The sequence below is a fragment of the Bos javanicus genome, chromosome 7 (assembly GCF_032452875.1).
Source record: "Bos javanicus breed banteng chromosome 7, ARS-OSU_banteng_1.0, whole genome shotgun sequence".
Taxonomy (NCBI): Eukaryota; Metazoa; Chordata; class Mammalia; order Artiodactyla; family Bovidae; genus Bos; species Bos javanicus.
The window spans coordinates 52,711,127-52,734,111 of NC_083874.1; the positions used below are offsets into that span (position 1 = coordinate 52,711,127).

The 22,985-nt window shown below is 38.2% G+C and overlaps 1 protein-coding gene across 2 annotated transcripts in view; it reads left to right on the plus strand.

Annotated features, from left to right (window-relative positions):
• Nucleotides 1-22,985, plus strand: part of NDFIP1 (Nedd4 family interacting protein 1) — a 51,153-nt gene that overhangs the window by 25,926 nt on the left and 2,242 nt on the right. For both annotated transcript variants that reach the window (XM_061423814.1, XM_061423815.1), the window contains exons 2-7: nucleotides 1,981-2,068; nucleotides 7,927-8,057; nucleotides 11,843-11,930; nucleotides 12,880-13,004; nucleotides 15,211-15,277; nucleotides 18,378-18,483. In XM_061423814.1, coding sequence (XP_061279798.1) covers nucleotides 1,981-2,068; nucleotides 7,927-8,057; nucleotides 11,843-11,930; nucleotides 12,880-13,004; nucleotides 15,211-15,277; nucleotides 18,378-18,481 — 603 coding nt within the window. In that variant the 3' untranslated portion in view covers nucleotides 18,482-18,483. The remainder of the gene's footprint in view (nucleotides 1-1,980; nucleotides 2,069-7,926; nucleotides 8,058-11,842; nucleotides 11,931-12,879; nucleotides 13,005-15,210; nucleotides 15,278-18,377; nucleotides 18,484-22,985) is intronic.

Below are 22,985 nucleotides of genomic sequence, written 5' to 3' on the forward strand. Positions count from 1 at the left end.
AATCCCCTGGAGGAGAAAATGACAACCCACTCCAGTATTCTTGCTTGAGAAATCGTGTGGACTAAGGAACATGGTGGGCGACAGTCCGTGGGGTCACAAAGAGTCAGACATGACTGAAGCAACTTAAAACGCACACATGCTTTGCAGTATTAATCAGAAAGGTTTTGTTTGCTTCTAATTTTGAACAGCGTGGGAATTGGAGACTGAGATCTTTCAGATTTAATATCTGCTTCATGTGAGGACAGGTCAGCCTTTCTCTTCTTAGGTTTCAATTCAAGATAGAGTTCTTTGCAGCAGTTGGTTTAGAAGGATTTGTATTTTATCATTGGCTCAGTTGGCTCTATATGTCTTTTTTTTTAATTTAAAAGATATGGGCCGTTTTAAAAATAATTTTATTTATTATTTTCTTTTTGGCTGCACTTGGTCTTTGTTGCTGCATGCTGGCTTTATTTGCAGCTTGTGGGGGCTTCTTCTTGTGGTTTCTCCTGCTACAGAACACAGGCTCTAGGAGTGCAGGCTTCAGTCGTTGTGGCACACGGTCTCAGTTGTCTGCTGCATGTGGAATCTTCCCAGTCTAGGGATTGAACTCGTGTTCCCTGAATTGGCAGGCGGATTCCTATCCACTGTACCACCAGGCAAGTCCAGCTTTATATAGCTTGATGGTATACATCTGGTACCCAGACCCCCAGGTCAGTTACACTGATAAATACTATGTTAGTACTTTATAGATTGACTCCCGTTCTCTACCAGTTAATCTTTTTTTTTTATGTTTTTAATTTTTTCTTTAAAATTCTTTTATAAAATATAGACACAGAAAACTGAATAAATCGCATATATTTATGTAGCATTTACTAAACATGAATGGAGTTGACATGCACAAAACCAACACCCAGATCAGGAAACAGTACTTCCATCACCTCTGAAGCATATTCTCATCTGCCCACCAGTAGACTGACTCTTAGCCAGTTCATCTTTTAAATGAGCTGTATTCTGTTGTCACAGTGGAAAATTAAATCACTCGTCTTTGTTTATGAAGATGAGTTGGGTAGATTGGTAGTGGCAGAAAGACACTTTCAGTGTCAGCTATGTAAAGTAACTGGAGCTATAGATTTGGCCAGTGAGAAAGTTACTGATACAGAAGAGGAAGATGTATTGACAGAGATTGTATGTAGAATTTTATGTTTTTGAAAAATCTCAATTATTTAAGATACAATCTGTGCAAACTGAGTAAACCTTGGTTTTACTGTGATTTGTCTTTGTCTTAACAGATTTTTATTATTCTAACTGGAAAAATTATACAAGTGATAGATGTTCATTACAAAACATTAGAACATACGTATACACAAGGAAAAAAAAATCTCCTCTGATGCATCTCCTGAGATAAACAATGTAAACTGTAGATGTCTATTCATAGACCTGCTTTCCATCACGTAACTGTCTTTCAAAACCAACTTATGTGATTCATATGGTTTGATAGGAGAAGGCAATGGCAACCCACTCCAGCACTCTTGCCTGGAGAATCCCAGGGACGGGGAGCCTGGTGGGCTGCCGTCTATGGGGTCACACAGAGTCGGATACGACTGAGTGACATAGCAGCAGCAGCAGCATGATTTGATAAATTTAACTTTTTTATGTAACAGTACAACACAAATCTTTCTGTTCAAGTCATCGAATTTTCTTCATTTTCATTTTTGTGGTTACTTAGTAATCCTTTGTGAGGTGAACTGTAATTTATTTAATAAGTCCCCTGCGATTGGTATTTAGGTTGTTCCTGAATAGCATTTATTTGCTACCTTATTTGCGTCTTTCTGATTATTTCCTTAGGATAAATCCTGGGAGTAGACTACTTCGTAAAGGATCTGCACATTTTAACACTTTTGAAACCCACTGCCAAATAGCTTTCCAGAAAAGCTATTCCAGTTTTCAGGTTTTTCTCTAATTGCCCTTATGCTTGCATTAAAATGTGAAATTTTTATTTAGTTGCAGAATGAAGAAGAGCCTGGAGAACCTGAACAGGCTGCAGGGGATGCTCCTCCACCTTACAGCAGCATCTCTGCGGAGAGTGCAGGTAGGTAACAGGGTGAGATGACTGCTGAGCTCTTGAAATGCGTTAGCCAGAGACTTTTGGCTACTAAGTATTTGTTGGTGTTGGTATTTGCTTCAGCTTTCTGTAAGAAGTCTTTAACATTATTTGTAGTGTGTAGCCTGAGGTGAAAAAAACTCATGTTACTGTTCTGAAAAACAGATAAAGGCCCCATTCCAATGTGGCTTTTTTATGGAACTTAATTTCATTTCAACACTCTTAATATAAGGATAGAATTCAGAAACCAAGTGATCACGTTTTTTTTCTCTTGTTCTTTTTATAGTTTTCTTGTTAGTTGTTCTGCTCTTTGATTCTAGTACCTATGACCTGGAATATAATATGTTCGATTTCTTTTATAATAAATAAAAGGCTGATAAATCCTTAATTAAAAAAAGCTAGAAGTCTCCCATTTTCTTCCTCATAGTTCAGACCCTCCTTAATTAATTTTTTTCTTTCCATCCTATGCCAGATTATCTTTATAATTTTCACACACATGTTTAGAAGAGATGGGGGAGAAGAAAGAAAATTGTGATAGTTTAGGACTTTTGGTAATTAGATCTTTGTGATACCAGTTCTGCTTTAATTGCTGAAAACTGAGCAGTTTTGATGGGACCTCTTCCATATTCTCTGAAACAGAACTGTGACAGAGTGGCAAGTACGTGACTGATGGTTAGAAATAGAGTGGTGCACACATGTTGGTAGGGGGAAAAAGTCAAAAATCACTGTTCTGTATATTCAGTTTACCTGTTTTAATTTGTGGTATATAAATTGTGGTAAACAAATACTGGATTTTTGTTTTGAATGTACTAAATTAGAAAATATTGTCATTAAACTTTTCATGGAAACTTAAAATTTTATGTGAGGTGTCTATATCGATGGATCCCATTTTTAAAAAATCCTTTGAAATAGGGAAATATAAATATTCTTGATTTCCCTCAACTTAAGGTAGTAAGGAGAGTTCCCTGGTGGCCTATTGGTTAGGATTCCAGGCTTTCACTGCCATGGCCTGGGTTCAGTCCCTGATTGAAGAACTGAGGTCCTGCAAACTGTGTGGTGTGGCCAAAACAAGCTTTCCTTAAAGTGGTAGGTATCAGTTTTGTTCATATATTCAGAATTACTGTGGCTATGGGCAATTCAGACTGTACCCATCAACTTGTAATATGATTTTTAGTGTGATTTAATTAAAAGTAAAAAAAATTTTAAGGAAATTATATATGCATGTATATGTGTGCATCTGTTAAAGTAGTTATTGTGACATAGAGAAAAATAAGTTTCTTGAATTGGATTAGGTGGCAGCTTTAGTTTCAATAATACATTTTCCTTATTTTATTCTAAAAGCTTTGATATTTTATTTTTCTCATTTAGGTAGGTCTGCATGCCATCTGGAGTTGTTTCTTTCTGTATAGTATGAGGTAGTGGTCAAGATTGTTTTCCCTTACAGATATCCATTTGGTCCCACACCACTTATTGAAAAGACCATTTTTCCTCTACTGTACTGCAGTGGTACCTTTATCATGAATCAGGTGACCATATATGTGTATGAGTATCTGTTTTCTGGACTCAATACTTTCTTTGGTCTGTTTGTGCCTATACTCCAGTCTTAATTCCAGAGCTTTATAATCTTGATATCTGGTAATTAGGTCCTTTAATCTTTTTGTTGTTCAAGATTGCTTTGGTACTTCTTGGCTTTTGTATTTTCATTTACAGTTTAGAATCAGCTTGCCAGTTTCCATAAAATGGGAAGAAATAAACAAAAACTCTGCTGGAAGTTTAGTTGGGATTGCACTGAATCTGTTTATTAATTTGAAGATAATTAGCATCTTTATCCGGAGAAGGCAATGGCACCCCACTCCAGTACTCTTGCCTGGAAAATCCCACGGACGGAGGAGCCTGGTAGGCTGCAGTCCATGGGGTCGCTAAGAGTCGGACACGACTGAGCGACTTCACTTTCACTTTTCACTTCATGCATTGGAGAAGGAAATGGCAACCCACTCCAGTGTTCTTGCCTGGAGAATCCCAGGGACGGTGGAACCTGGCGGGCTGCCGTCTATGGGGTCGCACAGAGTCGGACACGACTGAAGCGACTTAGCAGCAGCAGCAGCATCTTTATCATATTATGTCTTCCAGTCTGTGTTAAATCCCTCCCATTTATTAAGATTTTCTTTAATTTCTCTGAATAATATTTTGTGAGTTTCAATATAGAGACCTTGCATCTTGTTTCTTACATATTTTTTCCTTGCATCTTTTTAATTAGATTTATTCATAGGTATTTGGTTTGTTTTGGTGCTGTTGTAAACGGTCCATGTATAATTTTATTTTCTGTTTGTTACTGATATATGAAAATATAATTGATGGTTTATATTAACTGTGTGTTCAGAGACTTTCCTAAATTCATATATTAATTCTAATCATTTGTTTGTAGATACTCTTGGATTTTCTACATATGTAATTATGTCTTCCATGATTAAGGATAGACTTAAGACTTATTCTTTTCCAATCCTTTTGTCTTGTATTCTCTTTTCTTGCCATACTGCATCAACTAGTATTCAGTTCAGTTCAGTTCAATTCAGTCACTCAGTTGTGTCCGACTCTTTGTGACCCCATGAATCACAGCACGCCAGGCCTCCCTGTCCATCACCAACTCCCGGAGTTCACTCAAACGCACGTCCATCGAGTCGGTGATACCATCCAGCCATCTCATCCTCTGTCGTCCCCTTTTCCTCCTGTCCCCAATCCCTCCCAGCATTAGAGTCTTTTTCCAATGAGTCAACTCTTCACATGAGGTGGCCAGAGTACTGGAGTTTCAGCTTTAGCGTCATTCCTTCCAAACAACATCCAGGGCTGATCTCCTTTAGAATGGACTGTGGATCTCCTTGCAGTCCAAGGGACTCTCAAGAGTCTTCTCCAACACCACAGTTCAAAAGCATCAATTCTTCGGTTGGTGCAAACGTAGTTGCAATTTCAGACCGTGAATTTTAAATCATTATAACTAGGCTCAAGCACATCTTTATTAATCAAAATAGGAACCATTACAATCAACACATTTTTGCCAAGAGAAGTTTGTTTATTCTTGTAGCATAAAAATCCTTGCCTTGGTATTCGGTGAAATCTTGAAAACCATTTTCTGCCTCCTACTGATTGTGGAAGCATTTTCCCTGCAAAAAATTGTCAAGATGCTTGAAGAAGTCATAGTCGTTCGGCAAGAGGTCAGGTGAATATGGCGGATGAGGCAAAACTTCGTAGCCCAGCTCATGCAGCTTTTGAAGTGTTGGTTTTGTGATGTGCGGTTGGGCATTCCTGTGAAGGATTGAGCCCTTTCTGTTGGCCAGTGCTGGCTGCAGGCCTTGCAGTTTTCGGTGCATCTCATCCATTTGCTGAGCATACTTCTCAGATGTATTGGTTTTGCCGAAATTCAGAAAGCTGTATTGGTTCGGACAGGCAGCAGACACCAAACGGTAACCATGAGCTTTTTTTGGTGCAGTTTTGGCTTTTGGAAGTGCTTTGGAGCTTATTCTTGGTCCAGCCACTGAGGTGGTCATTGCTGGTTGTCATATAAAATCTACTTTTCATGGCACATCACAATCTTATTGAGAAATGATTTGTTGTTGTGTACAGTAAGAGAAGACGACACTTCAAAATGACAATTTTTTGATTTGCGGTCCACTCATGAGGCACTCACTCACCGAGTTTTCTCACCTTTCTAATTTGCTTCAAATGCTGAACAACTGTAGAATGGTGGATGTTGAGTTCTTGTGCAACTTCTCGTGTAGTTTTAAGAGGATCAGCTTTGATGATCCTCTCAGTTGGTCATTGCCAACTTCCGACGGCCATCCACTGCTCTCATCTTCTAGACTCTCATCTCCTTTGCAAAACTTCTTGAACCACCACCATATTGTATGTTCATTAGCAGTTCCTGGGCTGAATGCACTGTTGATATCATGAGTTGTCTCTGCTGCTGTACGACTTGAGTAAGAAAATTGCTCGAATTTGCTTTTTGTCTAAAATCATTTCCATAGTCTAAAATGAATATAAAATACACAGCAAGTAATAAATCATTAGCAAAAAAACAAAGCGAGAAATGCACATTAAAATGATGTATAACATGACTACATTTATTTAAGAATGTATTCCAGTATCAAGGGCTTTCCTTGTGACTCAGCTGGTAAAGAATCCGCCTGCATTGCGGGAGAGCTGGGTTCAGTCCCTGGGTTGGGAATGTCTCCTGGAGAAGGGAAGGGCTACCCACTCTAGTATTCTGGCCTGGAGAATTCCATGGACTATATATAGTCCATGGGTTTGCAAAGAATTGGACACGGCTGAACGACTTTCACTTTCCAGTATCAAACAGCAAAGTCCAACCATGGAAAACTGCAATTACTTTTGCACCAACCTGATAGTACTTCTAAGATAATGTTTGAATTGAAGTGGTAATAGTGGGCCATTTTTGTCTGATTTTCTAATCTTAGGGGAGAAAGCTTTTAATAACTTACCATTAATTATGATACTTACTCTAGATTTTTCTTAGAGATTTGTGAAAAGATTAAGGAATCAGTTTTAGGTATTTTATCAATCCTTTCTTCTGCCCTTGTGAAGACAATAAATTTTTCTCCTTATTTTTGGTTAATGAGGTGAATTCTATTGATTGATAATTTCAGTAATATACTACAGTAAAATTGGAAGTTAATTATAGTTAAGCAAGTTGGAGAAAAAATGTTAATCTTGAAGCATAGAAATTTTTTCAAAATTCTTAAGTTTTAAAAAAATTGTGTAGGAAATTTAATCCATTTGTAAATAGATCTGTTCTAATAATACATATTGAATCTATTATAATAGAAGTCAGTGAGAATGAAGATGTAAATTTAAAAAGAGGTGAGGCAAGATTTCACTCAATAACGATTCTCTAACTGAACCTGTGATTACCTTAGGCATGTCATAGCAAACAATCCATGGTAAAAATAGTGTGAAAGAATCAAAGTGCAAAAATCTATGAAATATTAATTTTAACCTTGTTTTCAAGTTTATTTTGATGTTTATAAGTGGGAGGAAACCATGGTACAGATTTCCAAACACACAGGTGAATTATTTTTAGCTTAAACTTTACCTTATGCTATTATTAATATTGTATGTTTTTGTGAACACACCACATACGTGCTGAGTTGCTTCAGTCATATCCAACTCTTTGGGACCCCATGGACTGTGGCCCAATAGGCTCCTCTGTCCATGGGATTCTCTAGGCAAGAATACTGGAGTGGGTTTCTGTGCCCTCCTACAGGGGATCTTCCCCACCCAGGGATCAAACCCATGTCTCTTATGTCTCCTGTATTAGCAGGCAAGTTCTTTTACCACTAATGCCACCTGAGAAGCCACCACATAATGAGCCAGAAAAAGTGTTCAAAAGCACTTGGCAGGGAAAGTAAAGTGAATCTGGAATTTAAATAATTGAAAAGCCAATAAGTTTAAAAATTATTCCCAATCCCATGTTCATCTTTAAGCATCTTTTGATTCAGTTATTCTATATATAATGTTTGAGGAGGGCTTCTCTGGTGGCTCAGTGGTAAAAAACCCACCTACCAATTCTGAAGATATGGGTTTGATCCCTGGGTCAGGAAGATCCCCTGGAGAAGGAAATGGCAACCCACTCCAGTATTCTTGCCTGGGAAATCCCATGGACAGAGGAGCCTAGTGGGCTATAGTCTATGGGATCGCAGAGTTGGACTTAGCGACTAAAAGAACAGCAAAATTTTAGAGGAATGGTCGGTTTTTGTTTGCCAGAGTTAGCAGAAATCCTTTTTCCTCATTTCAGCTAATCACTGGGTAATTGCGACTTCCTTTTTATTTTGCAGCATATTTTGACTACAAAGACGAGTCTGGGTTTCCAAAGCCCCCATCTTACAATGTGGCTACCACACTGCCCAGTTATGATGAAGCTGAGAGAACCAAAGCTGAAGCCACTATCCCTTTGGTTCCTGGAAGAGTAAGTCCAATTTAGACCTTGTTATTTGGTACTAGTTAATGGGAATTAAGTTCTTTGCATTATCAACTTTGTGATATTACTTAGATTAAATTGATTAGTAAAGGTACAACTAATCTTTAAAATCAGATACGTTTTTCTTTTGGGATAATAGACTCTTATCTTTTCCTGAAGATGATGGAGGTAAACAGTATAAAAGAGCAGAAAAATCACTAGTCAAAACAGCTCATTTCCCCTGTATCTCTACTACTACCTTCACTTTCTCAAGTCTCCTTTCATGGCTGAAACATCTTGGAGCAGAGCTGATATAGGAATATACCAATTTTGCCTTGATTCTGCACACTTAATATTTTGGTGTTAAGTAGATAGCTGCTTAGGAATTTGTGGAGAGAATAAATAAGTGCAGCTTCATAACATTAAACTCAGAGGGGCTCTTAACAATCATCTGGTTGAACCCTGTGCCACCAGCAGTCCAGATGATGCCATCTGTGGAGGCATAATGAATTCAGATTCTGTCTGGCCTGATGTTACTTCTTGGGAGTGGAGGTGGGATGTCATGAAAACCAGTGGAGAATTTTGGGCACTCATGATTCATAATGTCAGACCTATAAGTGATATAATTGTGGTATCACACGTATTCATTCAGGTTGAAGCTGGTACAAGTGGGACCTTGGGCCTGATACTGAGAGAAAGGAGAGCAGGATCCAGTCCCTGGAAATGGGGCAGTCAGGGCTCCAGACCCTAGGCCTGGCAGGAAGGTAGAGTAAAATATAAGAATAAGAATATAAGTTCAGTCTGGGCAGTGCAATGACACAAGGCCCAGAAGTTCAGGCCTTAGGATGGTAGACTGTTTGCAGGTCACATCTTCCATGAGGGGTAACACTCCTAAAACCACTGCTTGGCAGAAGTTACAGTTGATGAGCATAGTCTATGCTGATTCTGCATGGTGACATGCATTCACTTCTTACAGGCGCAAGGAAGAAGAACCCTCATGGAGCTCATTGTCTAAAGAGAAAACAGTGTTTATATAGTTAACGTGTATTGGAAGCAAACAACATGGTTGACACTGTGTTTTGTGCTTATATATACTATATAATAATATAGTATATATTATTTTCAGTCCTCACAGTAACCTTGGAAGCTAGAGATTATATTATCTCCATTTTACAGATGCAAAAATCGAGACCCAGAGAGATTAAAAATTGCCCAAAGTCATATAGCTAATAAGTAGCATAGGTGAGTCAAGCCCAGACATTTTAGACTCCAAAGTCCTTGTATCTACTCTCTAGATCTCTTGAATTATGGTAACTGTCCCATAGAAATAGACCAGGAGATTAGTGCGGCTTAATCACAGAACTCTGTTTTATTTGACAAATATACACATTTAAGAACTTCTTAAGGGGTTTTGTTATTCAACAAATATGTATGGAACACTTTTATATATAATTTGCTATGTATTTTGCAGTGGATAGATAGAAGGCTTTGTATAAGGCAGTGCTCCTGCCATACAAGAGCTTAAAGTCCAGCTGGGGAACAGGCCCACAAAGACCTGTATCTAAGGGGCAGCACAAGAGCAGTGAGCATTAAGAATTGTGACTTTAACCTTGTGATCATGGGGAAGATGGGATTTGAAGTGGGCCCTGAGTTTTGATGGAGAAGAACATTCCAGAGGGGAAAGCTCGGAAAGCAGATGTGATTCAGCCAAGTACAGGGCAGTTTCTGTGGTTGTAGTGATTGGTGTTGCTTCAGCAAAGAGTTTGGCCAGAACTGTAGGTCATAGAATCTTCTGAATGCTAGGCTGAGACATTTAGACTTACATGTAGGTCACACTGAATCCTGCAAAGTTTTTAAGTGTGGGTATGATAAGACAAGTATGGTGTTTTAGAAACATTAACCTGGTGACAATTTTAGGAGGAATTTTGGGACTAGAGATACCAAGATAGAAAGAATGGTTAGAAGACATTTATAGTATTATTAGGCATTACTTCCATGTATTTTGGTAGTTTATTTTGAATAGTTATGCACAAAACAGTTTCTCTTTTTGTATTTTATTTATCTTTATTTTTGGCTGTGCTTGGTCCTCGTTGCTGTGCCGGCTTGTCTCTAGTTGTGAGCGGGGGCTGCTCTCTATAGCAGTGCACAGGCTTCTCATTGCAGTGGCTTCTCTTGTTGCAGAGCATGGGCTCCAGAACACATGGGCTTCGGTAGTTGTGGCTCATGAGCTCAGTAGTTGCAGCACCTGGGCTCTGGAGCATAGACTCAATAGTTTGGGCTCATGGGCTTAGTTGCTCTGCAGCATGTGGGATCTTCCCAGATCAGGACCAGAACCCATGTCCCCTGGATTGGCAGGCAGATTCTTTACCACTGAACCACCAGGCACGCCCACAAAACAGTTACTTTCTATTTTGGCAAAGCCTGTTCTTCCTGCTATTATGAATTCAGAATACTAAGTATTTCTTATTTTTAAAAATATGAAAGAACCCATTCTTGTATAAATTTCAAACATTAGAGGAAAGATAGTAAATTAGATGAAGCTGCTACTTCCACTTCTTCTTTGGTTCCCCTCTTCAGGGGAATGAGTTAACAGCTTATTAGGAATGTCCCAGTCCCTTTTCTGTGTAGGGCAAGTTTTGGTTCTCCCTAAAGTTTTCTTTATTTGTTTGTTTATTTTTCATTTGAGGAACCCTCATTGGACTGTGTACAAGTCTACCACTTTAAGTGTGTATTCATTTTTTTTTTTCAATATTTCAGCACATACCTACAATTAGTTGAAAAGGTAGGGGACTTTCCTAGTGGTCCAGTGGCTAAAAATCCACGTCCCAGTGCAGAGTACACAGGTTCAACCCCTGGTCTGGGAAGATCCCATATCGTGCAGGCAAACTAAGACAGTTGTTGAAGCCCACGCACACTGAAGTTCGTGCTCAAGAGAAGAAACAAGAGAAGCCACCGCAGTGAGAAACACATGCATCTCAATGAACAGTAGCCCTTGCTCCCCACGACTAGAGAAAAGCTCGTGTGTAACATCGAAGGCCAAGCACAGCCATAAATAAATAAGTTTTAAAAATTAAAAAGAAAAGAAAAAGGTAGGCTACATATGTTGGTGTCAGTGTTGGTCAAGATCATGTTCCTTCTAGACTTGCAGCACTATGTTTTCTGGTTAGGATGGAAAGGATTCTCTCTGCCAGTAAGATTGGAAGTGAGGTTGTTTCAGACCTGTATACCGGTATAAATAGTTCTGGAGTTGAGCATGGGCAGCACTGTTAGACTCTTCATATATGATCACAGTATCTTCTTCCATCTGCCCCCACCAAGTCAGTTTCATAAAACTCTTGAGCTAATCAATGGTATTTTCTCAGTAGGTCCAGGATTACTAATATTCTGGGCTAAACAGGCCCTGGATTACTGATATTCTAGCATTAAAGCCAAATGTGTAAGAGAATTTTCTTTTTCTTTATACGTATATTTCTTTATGTTTTTATATGTATGTGTGTGTATATGAATAAGGAAGAGTGAATAGTTCTTTGTGAACTTTATAATTTTTGAAATATATTGTTAAAGAACTTGGGTTAGAAAGTGAAAAATTCCTTTCATTTCAGAAAAAAATTTTATCTTAGAAGACCAATGAAAAATTTAACATATACTAAAGCTTAATGCTCTTAGTTTTAAATTGAGCCAAAGCAGTACGTTTTCCCCTTGGAAGTCACTTTTGTCCCTTTCTCAATTTTTTTTGATGTCTTTCCTTTGCCTTGAAATAATTTATTGTGAACTTACCTTTTCTTTTCATTTAGGATGAGGAGTTTGCAGGTCGGGAGGAGTTTGATGATCCTGACCAGATGAGGATAGGAAACGATGGGATTTTCATGTTAACTTTCTTCAGTAAGTATATACACACAGCAGAGCCCCTTCCCGCAAACCAGAGTGCTTTAGATTCTGAGTGAATATGACTGAATTAAAAGAACTAATTGAGATAATATTTTAATAATTATATGTATTTGATGCCTTTTACTGACACATTCAAAGCACAGTACACTTTCATCTTAATTTCCTGTCTCTGTCTTCAATTTCTGTGAATATCTATGGAAAATATACTTAAAGCAGTTATGGGGGATGCTACATTTTTCTTGAGCTGAGCTTCATTTTTCTGATCTTCAGAACCCCTTAAGCATTCCTCCTACTCATTCTTGACCAGTAAAATAGGAAGTAAATGCCTTTGTCTGATGAATTCTGTTTTGCACGCTTCTATTTTCCAACACATCAAAGTCAGCCTGATTTTTCCCCCTTGATGTTATTTTGCATTTAACTTTCCATATGCCTGACTTGGGAGTGAGCAACCATTTCAGAAATTCTATTTGCTGTATTAAAAAGATATGAAGGAAATGCAGTGCTTTTAAAGGTAACGCAATATGTAAGCTGTCAAAGTTTACAGAAGCAAGAGGATGAATGACTTGAATCAGAGTATTTAGGGGCATTAATTTAATGTTCAAATAATGTTTAATTACTCAGGTATAACACATACAGTAAAGGGTGCAAGTCATAAGTATGAAGTTTGGTGATATTAAGTTATTTCTTAAAGTGTATAGCAGTAGATGTAATAATAAAACACTTGATATTTAGAGACTGTGCTTTCTTGTTTGCTTTTGGGAGGAAGACAGAGGATGGCCATTTTGGGGAGGTGAGGTAAGAATTGTGGAGGGTGGGCTCAGCTCATTTATCCTTGAGAAAGCCATTTAAGCAGAAGTAAATCCAGAGTGCACCCTTAGAACTCTTGCTTCTTGGATAACAGGATGTGTCTGACCTGCCTCTTTTCTTCTCTTGGCTTTTACAGTGGCATTCCTCTTTAACTGGATTGGGTTCTTCCTGTCTTTTTGCCTGACCACTTCAGCTGCAGGAAGGTATGGGGCCATTTCAGGATTTGGTCTCTCTCTAATTAAGTGGATCCTGATTGTGAGGGTAAGTTAAGTTGTACACCAGCAGTGATAGTCTCTGGAGAAGAATGAGTGGAATAATTTTGAATATTTGACTTCGGAATTATCTCAACATTTAAAATGATTTTTTGTTTGTCTTTGGTTTCAGAAAATTGAACCTAGATCAGTTGTAGTTGGTTCATGCACACAAGTTTTGTAGTCAAATCTGCAAAATATCGGTGGCCCTAGGATATCTATCCTTGTTCAGCTGCTTTCTCTGTTTTTAATGTTTATAATGTGATACTACATGTATTTGTTCTGAAATTAGTTGTTTTTATAATAAGGGTCTATTAACTTTCTGGTATCTCATCAAAAGCAGACATTTCTCTCATTCATGCTGCTGAAGTTTGAGTCCTTCTTCTCTCTTCCCCTCTATTCTTTTCTCCCTCCTTCCTCCCTCTCAACCTTCCTCTCTTCCAAGATTGGTTGTAAGTAGCATCATTGGTTATGCCAGGATATTTGGAGAGCCAGAACTGTTCAACAAGCCCTACTCCATTAGGGGCCCTTATCTCTAAAGTAAATAAGAGAGAGATCGTAAGTGATGTAGGAGTTACCAGTTAGTTAGAATTGCATGAAGTAATTTAAAGTTGTAAAAGATCTAGTTTCTTAAAGTGTCCTCTGATTTGAGGTAAGTTTACTGCCATTGTTAGCTTTATAATATAAAAGCAAGGTGTTTATCATAAACTGGCATTATTAAACTAATGGGTGTTGACTGAGCCATAGAGTTTTTCAAAGTTATTTATTCTATGGCCTTTAACATTTTTAGAATTCCAAGTTCCTTTGAGAATCTGATAAAAATTATGGGCTTTTCTCCTAGACAACTAACATATACTCTCCTAAAACATGGTCTTTAGGTTATGAACTCAAGCCATAAAGAAGTTTTTCATTCCTTCTCTAAATCTTATTAATCAAGAAGTAAAACTATTTGAATGCTCAAACTGTGCTAAGCTCTAGTCTTCAACAGAAAGCAAGATCGAAGTAGTTACCAATCTTTTTTTTTTACTGAATTTTTAAAAGAATTAATCAGCTTTTATCAATTAGGATGGTCTTTGGAGTAACAGAACATGTAGCTCAAAAATGGCTTAGAAAACATTGGGGAAATTTTATTTCCAGTGAAAATAAGTCCTGACATGGAGGTCAGTTAAATGTTTCACTGATATCAAGGACAGCCGACAGGTGGCTCAACCTATTGGTATAGCTGGCCATGGCAGTTTCAGGCATCACGTCAGAAACACAACAGTGCTCAGCAGAAGAAAGGAAACTATTTCCTCTCCCTTTCTTTTTAAGAGCTAAGAAGCTTTCCTCGCAGCTCTTAGTTCCCACTGGCCACAATAGTATCATGTCCTATATAGTCCCTGGCAAAGGAATGGGATTATCATCATGTACATGGTAAAGCTTCCAAGGTCAAGGCATGGCTGAAAGGGCAGGAACAAAATCAGGGATCATTAGAAAGGAGGCCAAATATAGTTGAGTTTGGCACTGTGTAAGCAAAATGAAAGTATCATCAAGACATATTTCTGGGGCTTTCCTGGTGGCTCAGTGGTAAAGAATCTGTGTGCCAATGCAGAAGACACAGGTTTGATCCCTGATCCAGGAAGATCCCACATGCCACAGAGCAACTAAGCCCATGTGCCACAGCTAATAAGCGTGTGCTCTAGAGCCAGGGAGACTCAACTACTGAGCCCACAGGCCACCAACTACTGAAGCCTGCGTGCTCTCGAACCTGTGCTTTGCAACAAGAGAAGCCGCAACAGTGAGAAGCCCGTGCGCTGAAACTGGAGAGCAGCCCCAGCTCTCACAACTAGAGGAAAGCCTGCACAGCAGCGAAGACCCCACAAGGCCAAAAATAAATAAAATTTCTTTTAAAAAAAGACATATTTCTAAAAGAGGAAAAATATTTTTAAAAAAACAAACAGGTTTGAGCACTTTCAAAACAAGGTGTATGTAAAGCTGAAAGCTACCATATTTCAAGATTGCTTTTCCACGAAAGGAAGTTTATTAGCAAATATTGTAATCATTTCAAATCTGTACTATATAAAATACTTTGACTAAATTTTTAGAAGTTTTTGTAGGACTAAATGAGCAACAGCATTTGTGTACAAGGTAAAATCTTGTGTTTTGTAAACTCTTAAGCTAAAATGTGAAATAAATATCTGCAGAGGTTCTCTAAAGTATTTTGCTTTATTTTTCAGTTTTCCACTTACTTCCCTGGATATTTTGATGGTCAGTACTGGCTCTGGTGGGTGTTCCTGGTTCTAGGTAAGTGCTTTTAAAAAAGACAAAGGAGAGAAAAGATTATGTTAAATTTTAGAAGTAAAATTACTTTTAGTAAACCTTCATCTCACTACTATACAGTAATATATTAGTGATAATAAGTATAATTTTAAAAATATGTCAAAGGTTAGGCTGTTATCACCATCAGAGTAACATACATATTCATAGTATGTCTCTTAGTGGTGGTAAATTTTTCCTAACCCATCCATACACACTTCTCACATTTTCCATGTAGCCAGAGGGTTGTACCAATAAGATGACTTTTTATAGTCCTTAGATTTTTTTCCCACCTTGTGAGTTATTGCCTCAAAGGGTTCACAAGCTCAACCCCAAACTGCTTATAGGTATACTGTTACCTACTGAACTACTCATGAGTGTATGTGGCCTATCTTCAGTTGAATATATCAGTAGAAAACAGAAAATATATTGTCTTGCATAACTTCTGGAAGAACCACCATTGGCTGTCCAGAATTCTTTAGTTTGCTCTTGATGAGAATAAGATTTTTTTTTTTTTTTTAAACATACCGGCCATTTCAGGTAGTTGGTCTTAAGATTGTACTTATTAGTGTAACTTTTTCCCAAGACATCTTAAAGAAATGAGCAGTGTGGTGAATACTGTTGGCTTCCTCATTCTTTGTAGAGAAAATTTGTATGATAAAATAGCAGACCATCATCATTGCTATCATTCTACAAGAAAATAGAAGGGGCATCTTGTGGCTGTTAAGGGTGGTATAATTGTCTCTCACTGCTTCTGTGGCGTCATTTTCTCCTATCCTAACATTTCTTCTGTCTCAGGTCTTTTTGTTATCTCCTCAGTTTGGATCTTTGGTTCCCAGGGTTGCTAATGGGTCTGGCTAGCACAGTGTAGAGCCCATGACCAAAAGCTGCTTCATATATTCAGGGCCTACCTGCTTTGCCTTGGGTAACAGAGTCATGCACTGATGACTCTAAATTTTACTTAGAGAATACAAGTCATTCATGATGCCATCCCCTACCTCCCCAGTAGCATCATTTTATTCTATTCTTAGTCACAGCATTCCAAGGAAAGAGACATAGTGATTTTTACTTCTTCTCTTGATTACTGAGAAACTTAATAATTTAAAAAAACAACCTACAGGGGAGTCACTTTAGAGAAGTAGTTCCTTGACTTGCTTATTCTCCAGACTGTATCTTTAAGAGAAAGTCTGACTCCTCATCTTCTCCCAAGCCTAAAGTCCAAGCAAATCCTGAATAAGCCAAAGAAGAGCCATTAAGCATAATTTTAGGTTGATTGTTGACAACATAGATAATTTTAAAAAATCTAATAGGCTGATTTCCTTCCTATATTAAAGTTTCATGGGAGATGAATTTATAGTACTTTGTAATTGATCATTCTTGCTGTCTTACTGCTTAGTGGTAAGCAGAAAATGGTGAGACTTCAGATGTACTTCATACATTTGGATCCAGTGTTTGAGTCATTTTTGGAACTCCTTGCAGAGAGAATCTTTTGTTGTTGTTGTTACTGTTTTTGGTTTTTTTTTTTAAGGGGGGATGGTTTCCTGCAAAGACCAGGTCTATGAGCTGGCAGCTCATAAGCTACATCTAGCCTGTAGTTGTGACTTGTATGTTCCATAGTTACTTTCAGAAGTTATTTTTTTAGTTGTCATTATAAATGGGCTTCCCTGGTGGCACAAGTGGTAAAAAAAACCTGCCTGTCAATGCAGAAGACATGAGATGTGGGTTCGATCCCTGGGTCAGGAAAATCTCCTGGAGGAGGGCATGGCAACCCACTCTAGTATTCTTGCCTAGAAAATCCCATGCACAGAGGAGCCTGATGGGCTGCAGTGCATAGGGTTGCAGAGTTAGGCATGACTGGAGTGATTTAACACACACACTTAACACACACATCATATAAAAACCAAGAACTTTCACATAAAATATCTGAATTTTTTTACCTTTTTAAAATTGAAATATCTAGCAAAACTGACCTATATTCCCACATGGCACCCATCCTTTGACTGGAGTTAGGTTGATGCCAAACAGGGTAGTTTTCACTGTGCTCAGTTCTGATGACTCTTGGTTGCTGCCAGAAATCATTTCTGACTGAGTGCAAAGCATCTTCCACTGCTTGAGTATATTTTAAAATATATCCAAAAGAAAGTTATTGCTCAGAGCCGGTGAGATGGGAGGAGGGTAGGAAATGGGGAGTGGCTACCTAATGGGTACAGATAGTTTTAGGGACGATAAAGAATTCTGAAATTGGATTATAGTTTTAACTACTAAAAGCCAGTGAATTGTACACATTAAATGGGTAAGCTTTGTGATATGTAAATTATAGCTCTATAAAGCCATTTGAAAAAAATGTGTCTTAAGACCAGGGGCCATCTCTGGAGGAGGAGGGCCAGCAGTGTGTGAGCTACCACTGGAGGGAGCTCATCATCTTCCCTGCTGACTCCTAAATTAAGAATAGAGAAATAGAATTTAGAGTTGAGACAGAATTCTTGTAAAGGTAAGGACAGCCTGACATCTAGTGGACAGCATTGTGTACTGTTGACAGAAAAAAAAAGAAGCCGTAACAAGAAAGGATGACATTTTTTTATTTGAGAAAAACACTGTTTATAACCTCTCTGTTTTTCGTGTTAATTATCTTGGAATACTTTTTGGGAGCTCAGAAGGTTTTGGCACCCCTGGCTGTCCATTGGTTAGAACTCTGCACTTTCACTGCTTAGGCTTGGTCCCTGGTTGAGGAACTAAGATCCTGGGGTCGGTAGGGAGAGTAGGTTTTGATGATACTTCTCAGTGAGGCTTCCAAAAGTAAATGATGTAAATGTTTGGCCCCATCTTATTTTTCGTTTTCTTTTACACAAATTAGATTCTGAATGCGCAAAAGAGACTTTTTTTTGGCTCTTGAGATTGTATGTTCTCATTGAGAAATAGAAAACTTGGTGTAAAATCAAATCCTTTGAAATTTTTAGAGGAAATTATGTTTTGATAGCTTTTCTGATAACAGAAAAATGAAGTATTTGGTATCAGGAGGGATATTTCTGGGGACTGGGCTTAATATGCGAATTATAAACTCATTCTTGACTTTTCTTTTTTAAATTAGGCTTTCTCCTGTTTCTCAGAGGATTTATCAATTATGCAAAAGTTCGGAAGATGCCAGAAAATTTCTCAAATCTCCCCAGGACCAGAGTTCTCTTTATTTATTAAAGGTATTAAAGAAAAAAACTTTATTCCAGTCCCAGTGTAATCATGTGATGCATGGGTAGATTACTGTTCACATTTAGAGTAGAATATTACAACCTGTGGTAGGGGATATAGAGACATTAAGGAAGCCATAGTCTTTGCCTTTTAGTTTCTAGTTTAGTAAGGAGTGTTTCTATGAAAAAACTATCTTAAAAGGCAAGTTATAAAAACTACCAGAGGAGACAACATTATCTCATGTTTGGACAATGCAGAAGAGACTTGACTAGGACTCAGGGTCCTTAATCTTTGAATCATGAATCCTGAAGCCACTGTTTGGGTTGTACTAGTTCCAGAGGTAAGTAGTGAGAAGGAACTTTTCAGGCCTAATCACTAAGCTCTGTTTGGTGGGGCCCCTAAATCCAGAGCTGGGAGAGTCCACAGTACTTGAGGAACTCCTTTTGGCTACTGACAAGCCTACCAAGGCTTCCATCTCCTAAAATCAATGAGGGACTTTCCTGGGCATTTTCTTCAGGTTCACATCCTGATGTTACCATTCTGGTGGGAGGGTCAAACCCAAGGAAAGAAAGGAAGGGGAGAAAAGGGCCTTTTCCCTGCCTAGAACAGGAGGACTAAGCCTTGCCAAGGCTGTTTGGTTCCCCCATGGGTTTCCCCAGAGGCTGGCTCCATCTTGCATCACCAGCTGCAAAAAGGAGGAGACAGGGAATCTTGAGAAAGAGTACACCAGAGAGAGGTCTCTAGTAACAAGGTCTGATGGGCCTCCTTGGAACTGATTCTTTGTTCCTTAAGACTGTTGAGGACAGGTAGAGCCAGGCTAGAGAGCCAAAACGTTGGGTGGGGAAGCCTTTTAGAGTCACCTGAGGCAGTGTTGAAGAGGAAGAGAGGTAGGGAAGTATGCAGCTGGCTCAAAAGAAGCAGTTTGTAACATAAAGGAGTGTTGAGGATTAAGGCTGAAAAGTCAAGCTGAGAGCATTCTCAAATATCTTGAGCACTAAGCTCATTTGCAGTGGAACTCACAGAGCAGCCCTTTAAACCCAGTCACATATTGGCTCAACACAAGGCTGATTCCATGTGAGCCTGTATTTGCTGTTGGGTTATTTCATAGTTTTTGTAAGTAATCATATGCTAAGAGTGGAGTTTTCAATTTTGAAGATTTGTTGTGGTCTTAGGATGCAGAGTGGCATTCTCAGTTTTGAAGATTTCATGGTTGTCTCAGACTATATGCTTCTAGAAAAGAAAATATCTATCATATTTATATTCATAAGGCATTTTTATAAAGTTAAAGCATGTAAAGAACCTATGTTCTTTTGGTTAAAGTCAGTTTCTTCAAAAGAGTGTGTACTTTTATTTGCAAGACAGTTTAGTCTTTAAGATTACCACTTACATTTATGACTGTTTTGGGTTTTTTTTCCCCAAGAAAAGGAATGTTTTATTACATGTTTAAAATGTCCTGAGAGGTGGTGTGTCCTGAATTTGAATTGGGTTACACAGGCTGGGTGCAGATGGACATTGACACGCTCACCTGGGCCCTAACCCCTGTGATGTTTCTGTTACATCCTAACTTTAAGAGGCTTGTCAGATGTTTTGTGTGGTTTTAGTAGTTTATGTAGTTACCATTGTCATCTTCTTTCTCCTTCTGTGTGTCTGATTATAATTTATAGTTACTTCTGATCCTTAGCTTTAACTCTTACCTACCATAGGTTCAAAGTTAAGTCTTTGGTGTAGTCACAGTTCTCCTGATGATGAGCTTCTGAACCCACCTCCACAGTTCCCCTCATCCACTGGTGCCCACAATACCCTGAGAGGACAGATCCCTCCCTCCCTCTCTGCCTTCCTTCCTTCACAGATTCTGTAGGTCTGGTGTATTGGTGGCTTTGAATTTCTAAATGACTGAGGCCACACCTCTGTCTGGTCACTTCATTCATCTGGTTGAAGGCAACTTCTGGCTTCCTTAGGGGATGCATACCTTCTTTATCTTGCGTCTAATACAGGACTGGTTGATGTGACAATGGAAGTTGAGAGAAAGCCTGAACTTCTCAGTTTTCCTGTTGTAAAATTTGTTGTTATTGTTTTGACTTCCTAAAATTTCTGAAATGTTTTATGGGTATATTCTAAATGTAAAACAACGCGCCTTTAGAGTTATGATTTGAAGCAGGCAGCCCTTAGTTAAGCAGTAATGGCGTTGGAGCTGTGAAGGGGTATTATAGACCTGGTGCTCTGTGTGTTTGGGAGTCAGAACCATTACAGTGCTTTAGGAGTTGTCGGAGACTTAGAGGTGTTTCAGTCGAGGGCATAATGGGGTTTCGTTGCTTTCCTGTCTGACTTTGATATCCTAGTTGATTTGAAATCATCCCTGACATGCCTAGAGGACTCAGAGCTCTAAATTAGGGGTTTAGAGACTTAGAGCAGCATTTAGAATTTTAATGACTTCCTTACTAATTTTCAGTATCCCCAGAAGGAATCCACAAAGCTATAATATCCCATGGGACTGAATTTCCTTTATTCATTGACACAGGTAGGAACTGTTCATCCAGAACCAAAAATAGAATGTTTTCTTTCTCTTAGTTCAGAGGAAATTTAGTTTAGTTTGAAGATGTGGTAGAAAACCATTGTGTAAGATATGAAGATTTTCTTTCACTGAGACCTCTTACTTTCTTTACTGGAGGTATCACTAGTTAAAAGCTAGCTGTGGGCTTACTTTTGCCAGAAAGCCACAGATAGGAAATTGCTAAAATAACTTTGCTGTAGATAAAAATAATTCAATTCCCATGCTAAGGTCTGGCATTGTACTAGAAAAATGTATAAGAATAGTGACTTTTCTATTTAGACGGCCCAAAATACAGTGTACACACACACACACACACACACACACACACACAAGGCTGCCCAAAATATGGGATACACACACACAAACCTGGAAATACCCTCAAAAGATCTTCTTTCTTACCAGCCATAGTAGGTATTATAAGAGCTGAACACTAAAGCTCATATACTACTGTCATAGGGTGGCTCTTGGGTTCCCTTCTGGAGCTCATTTAAGCATATACAGGAAATCTGGTTTCCTGCCTCACAGCAAGAAAAGCCAAAAGACACTGCTAGAGCGAGGCACAGTGGCATCAAGAGGTGTGTGACTATGAGGAAGCAGGAAAAACAATATGTTCCTTCTATGTTGTATGAAAAGAAACATATCCCTTTTAGAAACATCTTTATCTGAAATGGTCAAAAATATAAAGTGTCCATACTTTATCTTATTTACCAGTTAACTGGAAAGTAAATTTTCATCAAGTTTCACTTCCTCTGATGCCGCCAGATAATTGAGGAGTTAGCTATACATAGTAACTATAAGGTGGTAACACAGTTAGCCTGATATCTAACACTACTCCAAAAGTACTTATATATACAAAGTATAATGGATCTTAAATATGTTACCTTCACTACTTCTGAAATAGGAGGGGAAGAAAGTGTATAAGCCCTGATAGCATTAATGAGATGGGGCCCTTCATAATTAGATAGCGATTGCTGTGATCTGGTGAGTTATACATTCTAGGCATCAGATATCTTACCTTTTTTGCATATGATGATATATGTTTTCATTTTCTTTTTTTCTATAATATTCCCCCTCCTCCTTAATACATCTTTATTTCCAATTCACCTCAGGTTAGTTTGACTTATTTGGGCTGTGTAAAGTAGCAAGACAGTAGAAAATATTGCCAGTGGAATTTTTGCTTTAAAAAAAAATCACACAGGGTCCAAGAAGAAATTGTGTAGGCTGTTGGATTCCCTTGTTTCTTAAGTGATCCAATCTAAAGCTTAGTGGTGATATTCAAAGTCCCTAAAACCTGTCTCTTTTCCAGTTTACATTCCATCATTGTTTTTTTAGCAACCTGTGAATCAAATTGATCTCAACAGGCCTGAGTTGTAGAGAGCAGTGAATGCCTCTATAGCAATCTTTTTCATTTGGAGTTTGTTTATGAATGAGATCACCCATCAGTAGACCTATCTAGGACCTTTTAATGGATTTTTTTTTAATACTGGAGAATAGTTGATACACAATGTTGTGTTGTTTTCAGTTATACATACACATATATCTATTATTTTTCAGATTATTTTCCCATATAGGATATTACAGAATGTTGAATAGTGTTCCTTTTGCTATACAGTCGGTAGGACCTCTTGATGGATTTTTTAGTGTCTTTTGGGTGGCTCTGACTTTGAGGGATCTGCTAAAACTAACTTATCTCCATGCACATAGCGTGAACTAAGTGGCCTGGTAGTTATCTGGACTGTATCTCATATTCTTGCAAAACTCTAGTGTTTTGACCTAATAGTAATTATTATATCAATTTTTATTTATTAATGGTAACTGATAAAAGTGAATTTACTTAGGCTTGTAATGAGTCTAACTAGCCTCATTGCAGAAATCTCTATTTGTCATATGCCTACCAGACAGATTTTATTTTTGGTTCTACTTGGCTTCAGGAATCCTTATATTCTTGTGTCTTTGTCCTTG